Source organism: Poecilia formosa, unplaced genomic scaffold (genome assembly GCF_000485575.1).
Source record: "Poecilia formosa unplaced genomic scaffold, Poecilia_formosa-5.1.2 Scaffold21, whole genome shotgun sequence".
Taxonomy (NCBI): domain Eukaryota; kingdom Metazoa; phylum Chordata; class Actinopteri; order Cyprinodontiformes; family Poeciliidae; genus Poecilia; species Poecilia formosa.
Window position 1 is genome coordinate 3,961,409 of NW_006799960.1, and position 11,610 is coordinate 3,973,018.

General features: G+C 39.9%; 1 protein-coding gene and 1 long non-coding RNA gene across 2 annotated transcripts; one reads left to right on the forward strand and one right to left on the reverse strand.

Annotated features, from left to right (window-relative positions):
• The first annotated feature begins 270 nt into the window (after positions 1–270).
• On the forward strand, positions 271–8,365 carry spag1a (sperm associated antigen 1a). The gene is made up of 7 exons (XM_007547790.2): positions 271–738; positions 2,184–2,283; positions 3,389–3,541; positions 4,487–4,644; positions 6,421–6,562; positions 7,314–7,440; positions 7,522–8,365. The coding sequence occupies exons 1-7, from the start codon at positions 414–416 to the stop codon at positions 7,654–7,656; spliced, it is 1,140 nt and encodes a 379-aa protein (XP_007547852.1). The 5' UTR covers positions 271–413; the 3' UTR covers positions 7,657–8,365.
• On the reverse strand, positions 8,104–11,146 carry LOC107835775 (uncharacterized). Its single transcript, XR_001661598.1, has 2 exons — positions 9,627–11,146; positions 8,104–8,956 (listed from the first exon to the last, which is right to left on the reverse strand). It is a non-coding gene; the product is annotated as an uncharacterized LOC107835775 (long non-coding RNA).
• Positions 11,147–11,610: the final 464 nt, after the last annotated feature.

The window sequence follows — 11,610 nt, forward strand, 5'->3', positions numbered from 1 at the left end:
CATGTATGAGGGCTCAATTCTAGCAAAAAAAAAAAACAAAAACTGGATTTTTTTTTTTTGTGCTGTTGTGACATCATCTAATCAACTTTGTGTCGTATTTCTAATTAGTTTTGACAAAAAGCTTTGCTTGCTAAATGAGTGTTGACAGAGGGAGAGGGGGGGCGCGGACAGTGGTCCCTCTTTTACGCTAGAGCCGCCCCTGCCTTCCCCATCAGTTTGCCTGCTGCGGCATCTCTGCGCCGCTGTGGCTCCCCCACCCCCACCCGCTGTGACGTCACTCCTGACACCTCCGACTGGAGGTGTGTCCAGCAGAAATCCCCCTGCCAGTCCACAGATGTAGCTGCAGCTCTGAGAGAGACCGAGAAGCAGGGAGGGAGGAAGAGTTTGGACGCACTGCGGAGGGGAGTGCAGCCATGGGGAACGCGCAGGAGAAACCCTCCGGCAGCAGCGGCGGAGGAGGCACGCCGAGACGGGACAAGCCGCGGACTCACGGAGCTCCCGGAAAGGAGGTCGCCAACGGCGCTCCGAGAGAAAACAGCCCGGCAGGTGGGGAAGAGGAGCCGCAGCAGCAGCCGGACAGCTCCGGGGTGGATAGGAGTTACCTGGATGCTCCGGCCGGAGCTTTGCCTCCTCCCCTGGCCCGGCTGAAGAATGAGGGGAACTACCTCTTTAAAAACGGCCAGTTTGGAGACGCGCTGGAGAAGTACAGCCAGGCTATAGATGGATGCTCTGAGGCAGGTGAGAAACAGTTCAAATAATAATAATAATAATAATAAAAACACTTTAGCACCTTGATAAATGGTCATAATTAAGTTTTAACACCCCCCAAGCGTTTAAACTGACCTCATTCGCATTCATTTACTAACAACTCAAATATTTTGGGTATTTCTGGCATTTCTGCTTAAAAATAAATATATTTTTTCAGTGGTAGTAGCTTACGTGGCCTTTTAATACAAGTCTATGTCTCTGTACTGTCTATTGCAACTATAAGCAGCAGCTGGATGGCTCACTAAATTGACAGAAACATCTTTTTACCTCCCAATGGCAATAAGATTAGAGTTGGCTCTGAATGTAATTTGGCTTCATAGTTCACTGCATAAAACAGTAGCTTTGTAGTATGACTCTGCTTGTCAAAGCTGTGCCCACCTGGCGTTCAAATACAGAGTAAATATGACTCTGACCTCACCTGTCAGACATTATGTGTCCCAAGTGACCTAACCAAAAACAGTTTGCATTTTTCAAATTTATTTTAAATAAACCTCTTCAGAAAATCATGGACTTCATTTATTCCAATACCTCTTAATACAATCCAGTTTATGAATGTCATCCCTATTGTGAAAGATGGTGGTGGCATCATGATGCTGTGTGGGATGCCTTTTTTTCAGCAGACAGGGAAGCTCATCAGATGGATGGAGAAGCTATAGCGTGGAAGAAACCCCGTTGGAGAGCATGTCCAATCATGTTCTTATTTTAAAACGGTCTAGCCAAAGTCCAGACCTACATCCAACTGAGAATCAGTGGCAGAAGAACGTGGACATTGGATGCCTCCGTCCAATCTTGTAGAGTTTGAGTTATCCTGAAAGGAAAATTAGTTGCAACATTGGTAGTAACAAACCTCTAACGACGTTGTAACGGTAAAGCACGGCTCCACAAAGTTTTGTTCTGAAGGGGATTTAGCAAGAATGCATGGTGCACTTTTTGAATTATGCTCAAAAATGTAGAAACCATTTAAGAGCACAAACCTTATCTTTGTGACTTTGTTTCTACATCATTTCAAGAGAGTTTTAAAAAATTAAATTAAATTGGCATAATGGCCAAGTTAACCGGCACTTAGAGGAAAACACTAACAGTAATCGTTTATCGTTCCCTAAAACACAAAATTTCAAATCTCCATCTCATTTGTTTTGCATGCAAAGGTAATATTAAAAAATCACTCATGTTCTGCTTCCTGCCAAGAAAAACAGAGAAAATTAAGAAATCAGTCAACACCGGGAGCACATCCAATAATTTGTTCACATTTTTTAACTGATTAAAGTGGGCCACTGTTTTCAGTTTGTGGAGGAATATTTAGAAGAAGTGTTTTTACTCAGCTTTGCATAAGACTTGCTTTTAAGAATAAAGACACAAAGGATGTTTAGGAGTCTGGTTTGTCAGATGAATTATTTTTATTCTCTACCTTGCAGGCATTGACAGTCCAGAAGATCTGAGTATCCTCTACTCCAACAGAGCCGCCTGCCACCTGAAGGACGGAAACAGCAGCTACTGCATTCAAGACTGCAATAAGTGAGTGACCAAATCTACATTGTTTTTGTATCTCTGTTATGATTAGAGGATAGTTTAATTAAATAAAATTGTGCAAATAAGACAAAGTAAGGAAATAAGGATGAAGTTTTAGTGTTGTGAAACAGATTTCTTCTGGGGGTTTTTTTTATTTAATTTTATTTTTTTTTACTTTTTCATGCACTTCAGTGTTTGATGTTGTTAAAGACATTGTCAAAATCAGACAAAGACAACATCAGAAAATTTTTGCAGCACGTTTCTGGGCATAAAATCACAAACTACTGTGCAACACACACAATGACGACATGAAACAAAGCAACAATGTTACCCATAAACCTGGTGAGAAGCTTAAAGAAACATATCCTTGACTATAATAGGCATAGATGGGATGAGAAATGCCAGTAAAAGAGTTCAAAATATACCAAAGATGTTGCCTGTAATACTAAAACAATAGGGGGCCGAATACACAACTGTGAGCTACAGAACAGGAGAGTGGGATAGTATATGGAGGTGATGCTAAGCAGCTACAACAATGGAATTGTTTGCCTTAGCAACAGAATGTGATTCACAGTCTAAATCTTTAAAATGACAACAGTTAGAGATTATGAAGTTGTTACTTTCAAACCGCACTGTCAGATTTCAGCCTAAAAAAAAAAGAATCCCTATTTTATAATGCAAAGACGAGAATCTTGGTTCTTTCTGGATTATTCGGTTTACATGTTTGCTTGTGGGTCGATGGCTGTTTCTGTGTTCAGTTTTTATGTGTTTTTAGTTGATCCTTTTCTCTCCGTTTAGTTTTGGCAAATACATCTTTTACCTTATGTAGCTGCAAAAATCTGGATTTAATTAACGAAATTACAACCTGAAATTTGTTTGAATTCATACTCCGTCTCACTCGTATTGCTTCTGCTGCACTCCGGAGGCGAAGTGTAAAACTTCGGGTTGGATTCCGCCTAATTTATCTTAGGATGAATATATTTGTTTACTCCTGGAGGAAACTCGCTCCAGGTTGCGCCTTTGACGCAGACACACTGACACACACACACACACACACACACAGTGAAGGACTCGGTTTGATCCGGTCTGTGCATTCGTCTGATCCTCTTAGGGCCTTAGAGCTGCAGCCCTTCTCCTTGAAGCCGTTGCTGCGCAGAGCCATTGCCCATGAGTCACTGGAGCGCTACAAGAAGGCCTACGTGGATTACAAGACGGTGCTGCAGATCGACACCGGAGTGCAGGCGGCTCACGACAGCGTCCACAGGTTGGATCGGCACAGACACAAAAACGTTTCCGAGTTAGTCGAGGTTTAGAGTCTCGACTGACTCAGGGATGAATGAATGAATGTGTTTTTCAATGTTATGTCTTTTATGAGTTTTGTTCAGTGGACTAAAGAAAGTCTAATCAAGCTTTGGTGTAATGTGTGGGCATTGCATCGGAGTGGAGTCTGTTTTCATCTCTGATCTGATCGTGAGGTGGTGACACGCCACAACTTCAGCGACAATCCTGTCTGCTGTTACTAACTTTAACTTTGCAGATGTGAGATAATTACTTGTTTTCAGTTTCCTGCAGCTAGCTTTGCATTCTGGGTAGTAAGGCTGTATTTCTGCTATATTTCAAAGTTGTTGAGTTCTTTATGCAAAACTGATGCGCCTTCTTTAATATGGCATCCAAGCTTACCTTAGAAATTATTTATACTGTTTTGTTGATGTCTTTGGAAAACAAAATCCCCTCAGTTAGATCCACTATTGACATTATTTCGAAACTAATGTCATAAACAATATTGAAATTCTTCAATGTTCATAGTAGAGACTAGAGAAAATTTTAACTGTTTAGTTTAAATAAAAGTTAATTTGTGTTTTTCCTTGAATTTTTAATGTTAATCTGTTGCTTTTTAAAAGATCTCTTGATTTTGTTGCACTGGCTGAGGACAGTTCACTCCACATTGATTGATTTATAGTAAATCTTTACAAGCTATTAACTGCTCTGAACCTCTTAATGAAGTCCAACGTAGCAGTTTTACAGATGAGAAATATCCACCATTTAGTTTTTTTTTTAGACAATTTTTGCACAGAGAGCTTCGTCGTCTCCTCCTTCCGCTAAGCTACGCCTTTTATCGCTGCTGAGCGAACAAACCCCGCAGTGGCTCCGGCGTTTGGCTACTAAGGGAAAACACTTGTGTCACGTTGCTCTCCTTGTTGTCTGCCAGGATCACGAAGGTGCTGATCGAGCAGGACGGGCCCGAATGGAGAGAAAAGCTTCCCGAGATTCCTGTCGTCCCTCTGGCCATCCAGCAGCAGCACAGAGAGAAACCGGTCAGCGTCGAGGTGGCGCAGGCGCGAGCCGCCAGGGCCGCGCAGGAGGAAGGTCGGCTACATCACTTTATCCCTGATGCCTGAAACTTACAGCTGATGTTGTGTTGATATGATCAGCACTTAACTGAACTCTGTTAAATTCACGTCTGAGAAAGACGGGAGAAGAAAGCAGATTGAAAATGACATTAAAATGCGACATCAGAAAGCAGAATTCACAGAGAACGAGGGTGTAAATGCAGAGTAGGACTGCAGGTGCTCCAGCTGACAGTGTGTGTGTGTGTGTGTGTGTTTAGAGTCGTATCAATAATGCAGAGACAAGCCGATCCGCGCAGACTGTAGTGCTGCTGTAATGGAACAATCCAGGTCGGGTTTCCTCCGGTTCCAGACTCTTCAAACAACCCAGACGGCTCCACTCAGAGGCTGCATGAAAACGCATTTCAATACATCACGTGTTTCTCCAGCAGAACTTATACAAACATGAAAATAACTTGGTTTTTTTTTTTCTGTGCTGATTAAGAAAATAAAACTAAATCCTGAGGAAGTCCCTGAGCAACACAGACAGATGATGTCATGATCAGTTAATGAGTTTCCTTCACAGAGCAGCTGCTGCTCTTCCTGGGGAATCACTTTACTTTTCAGGCTTCAACAAAGTCTTGAATTGTCCTTTCAGTACGAGATATTTTTGCTCCAAAGCAGCCAGACTTTCTTGTAAAGTTTTAAAAATGTCTAGACGACGTCTGGTGTTTCTCAAAAGTTTTTTCTGTGAACGTTTTAAAGATTTTGATGCATCTCTCAGGCTCGACATCTGGTCTTTGCTGGATTTTTTTTTCTTTTGTACCCAACACATAACTTTCAGATATTATTTATCTACTGTAAATATGATTTTTAGACCACACACTTTCGTTCTACTTTTCTCATTATGAGCAAAAACGTCATAACATGCTGTCATGATCTGGTACGAGGTTATGAGGCAAATTAGTAAACCTATAAAACATGTTAAAATATTTATACAATATCTACTTTGAATGCACAAATATAGAAAGCTATAGAAACCAGTAAAGTACAACTTACTATATTGGAGAATCACTTTATTAGCGACTCACAAAACCTACTTCTGTGGCACTGCATATCATTGCAAGTGTATTTTTATAGACATTTGTTTTTAGGATTGTCTCAAATTTCTGTCAAATTTATTTGCAAGACTTGCAGAGGGACATATGTATTAAAGGCTCCGATGAGTTTTTTTTTTTTGTTTTACAAACGCCACATTTTCACCTTTCAAATGTTCACATTGGACAGTAAAAACATTCTGTGGAAATGTTTGCAAAAAAAAAAAAAAATGAATGAAAAAAAGTCTAAACTTTAATTTAAATCGCCTTCCAACTCTTGATGGTTGAATACAATCTTTCATGAAGAGTGACGAGTCGTGTTGTTCTTTGCAGAAACTAATTTGGAATCACGTTTGATAAACTTTGCAAATATGTTTTAAATCCCCCGAGGCTGTGGATGTTTTTAGTGTTTACTGCGTTGGGGCGTTTTCATTAGTTAGTCATTAGTTGCAGAGGCTTTCTCAGCAGACACAGCAGACCGCTAGCTCAGGAGGAATCGACTCATCTGCTCCGCTTCATTTATTGGTAAGCCCTGAAAAAAAAATCTCGACAGGCTTCTTAAGTGAAATCCGTTAAACGCAGTCGACTCCCGAAGCGTCTTTGAGTTGAAAAACCCGACTCTTCATGAAACGCAGCTCTGTGCTATCAGTAATAGGAGTATTGATTTTTATTTACTTTGTTGAGAGGTTTTGATGAATTTCCTGCTTTTCTCTGTGCAGCCAGAAGAAAAGAGGCTCGCTTCACTTTACTCAAACACGAAGGCAACAGTCTGGTGAAGAAGGGCCTCTTCCAGGAGGCTCTGGAGAAGTACACTGAGTGTCTCTCGGTGAAACCCGATGAATGTGCTGTTTACACAAACAGGTTAGTCCAAAACAACAGAAACAGTCACGCTTCGCATCGTAAAGTGTGTGTGCTAGCGACGCAGGTACGGCTTTGATCTGCTGAGGACACAAATGTGGTCACGGGCCACAACATGAGCACGAATAGCGCCATCATTTTAGACTTTTATTGACTTATTTGAACTCTTATTTTTTCCGGGGTGCTTTGGCATAAAACGTAAATTAATCTACTGTGGATTTTCTGTAATTTGTATCGTGTCAAAATGAACATTTTCATCCACAGAGCTGCCTTTTTTTTTTTTTTGCACAGTATATATTTTCATTCCAGAAGCCTGATTTATTTTTGTGCTTTAACCATTTAGATGTTAAATAAAGATGAGGTTTAAGTTGAAAAGTTTGTAACTGATTTTGGACAAAGCAACACAGCTGTAAGCTTCTGGAATGACCTCGTTCTGGAAAGAGCTGTTCAGAAACATGAAAAGTCCAAAGTTAAGCTAATATACATGCCCAGGATGAGAGTGCATTTTTTTAGGACATTAAATGTTCTCCAATGAATAGATGGAGCTATTTTTTTCTGAGATTTTCCTCCCCAGGAACTTTATTCTAAGACAAACAGTAGAGGGCACCATATTTGTACGAGACAAGATCAGATGTGACAGCACTCGCATCATAAACCTACAGCCCTTTAGAAGGATTTAGCAATAGTTTTACATCTAATCTTAAAAAAACAAAACAAAAACCTACGATTATTTCACATCCTCCTCTCTTAATAGAGCCATCTGTTTTCTGAAGCTGAGTCGGTACGAAGAGGCCAAACGGGACTGCGACTCGGCGCTGCAGCTGGATCCAGCCAATAAGAAAGCCTTCTACCGACGGGCGCTGGCCTTCAAGGGACTACAGGTGACCAGCACGCCACTGCCACTGGTTTACTTCAGTTGTAGTTGTGTTTTCCTGACACCGTCTGTGTGAAAACCCTGCCAGGATTACCTGTCGGCCAGCAGCGACCTGCAGGAGGTCCTCCAGCTGGACCCCAAAGTCCACGAGGCCGAGCAGGAGCTGGAGGAGGTGACGAGTCTGCTGAGGCAAAGCTTGATGAACAGAGCTGCTCACACGTGAGGCGGAAGAGCAGAACGAATTTTAACGGCACAAACGCGGCACCACATGTTCGGTGAGGGCTGTGTGTAATGGATAGAAACATTGCACATTATACAACAAGCAAAACAACAACAACAACAACAACAACAAAAAAAACCCCATTAAGATTTGATGAATTCCTGCAGGCGTGGCGATGCTTCATTGTTCGCAGAGGCATGTTACAGGTTGGGTTCTTCACCTGGATTTCTCTGTTTTTAGCTGAGCGAGTAGAGGATGAACTGGTTTTCAGCTCCACATTTCATTAAAATAAGCTGTAAATTTATCTTCTCATTGCTAAAGTACTAAAGGAAAGAATCACAGTTTGATACAGATACACTTTTCTTACCATCATTAAGATCATGTTTATTTCCCAAAATTACTTCTATTTGCTGAATGCCAGAATAACCAAAGATACTTTTTTTTTTTTTGTTAACTTGAGTTTACATAAATTTCCTTGGTATTTGCTAAAATGGCCCCGTACTGTATTTGGGTATCTCTTTACAAGCTTCTCTCAATGGTTTTGGGACATTTCGGCCCAGTCCTCCTGACAGAACCGGTGTAACCGGAGTCGGGTTTGTAGGTCGTCTCGTCCCTTTCTTACTCAGATTTTCAGCTCTGTTCACAAAGTTTGTATGACACCAGAGCTTTGAGGTGGTTCCTTCACAATGTTGACTTTGTTGTCCTTAAGCCACATTATAACCAACTTCACTGCGTGATTCGGGTCACTGTTCGCTGCAAAGCGACCTAAAGTTTTAACCTTCCAGCAGGATGTTTTGAGAACGTCGGGTTTAATGTTTCAACGTAATTTATGACATGCAAAGCAGCCTCTTAAAACGACACTGCTACCCCAAACTTAACATTTGGGATGTTTTTCTCGTGCTCTTTTCCAAAATATAATCTGGTTTCTATATCTTGGTTTTGGAGAATTTGCTTCTCCTTCTTTCATTTCAAATCAGTGAAGTTGTAATTTCACTGCAGACGCCAACAACTTACAAGATATTTTGGTTTTATTCTGGGGTTAATTTATTCATTTATGCGACACAGCTCGTCTTCTTCCTGAGCTGTAATGTTTCTATAGTATTTATATACTTGCAATCACTTATAACTTATAACATCTAGAACAAACAGACTCAGAAGGTGCCTTTTTTGAAAAGTCCTAGTCTGTCATAGAAACTTATATTTATGTTACTAAAATGGTAACTTAAACTTCTTAGTTTTAACGTGATTTGTATCTCGTCACAAAGAATTTCTTTCCTAACTCTGGCAATTAAATGCTCCCATTCTAAACTTCTGAGTTTGAAGAAAGTATTATAAAACAGTATAAAAGTTTCTCATCTTCTGGCATTTAGTGAGTAATAATAATTTTAATATGGCAAATTCCCTAAAATGTTAAAGGTTTGGTCTGATTTAATCACACAGACAAATTCAAGTCAATTCCATACATTCCAGTTCAGTCCTAACTATTAAATATTGCAGTTTATTAGTTCAGTTTATTATTCAAACCAGTAAAGTTTTCTATTTAGCGAAAGTCGAAATGCAGCAAATGATGCAAAATTGGAGAGTAGTAGGAAAATGTTTGTCCTCCAGCAGCCCAAAGCTTAAAGCAGCAAAACTGCAGATAGCTCAGGATAACTGTAAGCTTTATCAAAAGCTTTAAACCTCGTTTTAAAAGTAGACGCTGCGTCTTCCTCATACTTTTTAAAACTCCAGGAAACCTGCAAACAAACAAACAAACAACAAAAAAAAAACACTGAGATCTCTGATCTACAATGTAGCTTGATCATTTGGAGCTTTATATGTGACAAATCCCAGCTTTCGTTTTGTTGTGGTAGAGAGAGCAGCCATATTTGCAAAAAAAGGGAAAATGACAAACATTTTCTCTGGAGCTCTGTGAACAACCACCTGCAGTCTGCGTTCGCCACAGCTGCTCCAGTCTGCACACACAGGCTTACGAAACAGGATGCTCCGTTTGAAAAGGCTAATGTCAAGGTTCATGTGAGCTGCTATTAATCATCCCCATTGTGATGTAATATATTGTAAATAGAGGTTCTTTTGGCGCGGTTCAGCGTTCTGTCGTGTGTGTGTGTGTGTGGATGAAGTAAGGAAAGACGGAGCGGGTAATAATGTGTGCCTTATTGAGATTTCTACCAAGCTTAGAATGAAATATGCCAAGATTAAAACTTTTAGGTTGGTTTGTTTTTAGAGATGTTTGCTTCAAAGCTGAGCTGGGAATAAAAAAAAAAAAATTAAAATAAAACGTCGGAGGGAAACTAATACGTGTGTTTATGTTGGAGTTGCAGATTATTTGTGGCACAGCAAAAAAACTGAATATATAAACAACTTTGTTTAATTCAGTGAATATTTTACAGCGGTAACGAAACAATTCTTATTTTTTTCTTTAATGTGTTTAAGTTTTCTTTTACTACATGGACTTGTGGATTATGCTTTGGCTTGAGGGTCAGTAGACAGGACAGTTGTTTCTTTTAATGTGTAACTTTGCTTTACGCTTTGCTCCTGATCAAACACATTTTAATTTTAAAAAAATGAGACAGGAATTTTTGAAAACATTATAAAACTGTTTAAATGGAGTTTTAGTTTTTTTTTGTTTTTTTTTTTTTTTTCAAATGGCATGTTGAAAATTATTTATAGTTTTCTCAATAATCAGTGAGGGGAAAAATCAACCAATTTATCTTTCATTTTTGCACTGGTATGTAACTTTATATGTGATTATAAACATTATAAACTTTGACGCAGGAAGGCCTCGTTGTCATCACCCTAATCTTTATCTCCATCACCAAAGCGCTAATATTATTTCCAGTCAGGAAACAAGGTTGGTAAAAAAATCTAATGGTACTTTAAACCAAAATCTGCCAAGAGTATGAAGGCTGTAATTGTGGGATTACCTCCAGGATCAGAGCGGTGAAACTGCACTGGTTTACACATAATTACTCAAGGTGGTTCGAAGAAGATGAAGTGTCTTCACAACCACATTTACTCATAGTGGGACGACGACAGACGTATACAAAAGGCAAACATATCAGTATATAAATTAAGTTTAATACCGTTCCGGTAACGTTTTTACTCGGTTAGAGTCACTTTTAGATACTTTTTACATCATTTAATAAGACCAGTGACATGAAATGTTTCTAAATTTAACGATCCAAGTTAAAAATGGCCACCTTTACTCTTTAAAAGTTATTTGAACACTGCACTGCGGCCCAAACAAGTCTCCATTGGTCAACTATTCAAACAATACTTCTGGATATACTTTAACAAATCTCACTGCTTTTAAAGGAAATATTATTTTTGTTTATTAAAATACAAATTTCAACACCAGTTGACCCAAACTGTGGAGTTTTCTTGCATTTCAGTACGGTACATAATCGCAACAAAAGATACCGTATTTTTCGGATTATAAGCCGCTACTTTTTCCCCACGCTTTGAACCATGCGGCTTGTAGCTCAGTGCGGCTTTTCTGTGGATTTTTCCTTTACCGCCAGGGGGCGCTTTAGCAGGAAGTGGAAGTCAAAATTGGAAATCAAAGACAGGGTTAATTTTAGAACAAGCACATGCTAGCAGCAGGCACGACGGAGAAATTAATTCAAACTCATATGATGCAGCTTTTAAGCTGAAGGCCATCGATCTGGCAGTACAGGAGGGAAATAGAGCCGCTGCACGTAAACTCGTGGTGAACGAAACCCTGTTTGGCGTTGGAGACGGAGGGCTGTGTCCTTAATAAATCCAGAAGGTTTATTAGGATGCAGCCCTCTGCTGCCCTCTGCTGGACCCTTATGGAAAACCGAGAGCGGCGGAGATACCACCGGCTTTTCACCCGGTGCGGCTTATATATGATGTACGTTTCCATTTTATTTGTTTTTAAATTTGTAGCTGCAGCTTATAGTATGGTGCGCTCTCTAGTCCGGAAAATAAGGTAGT

What these genes read in the sequence shown, in the direction of transcription:
- spag1a (XM_007547790.2), top strand. Translation starts at nt 414, where the DNA reads ATGGGGAACGCGCAGGAGAAACCCTCCGGCAGCAGCGGCGGAGGAGGC. An exon ending in GCTCACGACAGCGTCCACAG is followed by an intron (nt 3,542 to 4,486) that starts GTTGGATCGGCA and finishes GTTGTCTGCCAG; the next exon opens with GATCACGAAGGTGCTGATCG. An exon ending in CAGGGCCGCGCAGGAGGAAG is followed by an intron (nt 4,645 to 6,420) that starts GTCGGCTACATC and finishes TTCTCTGTGCAG; the next exon opens with CCAGAAGAAAAGAGGCTCGC.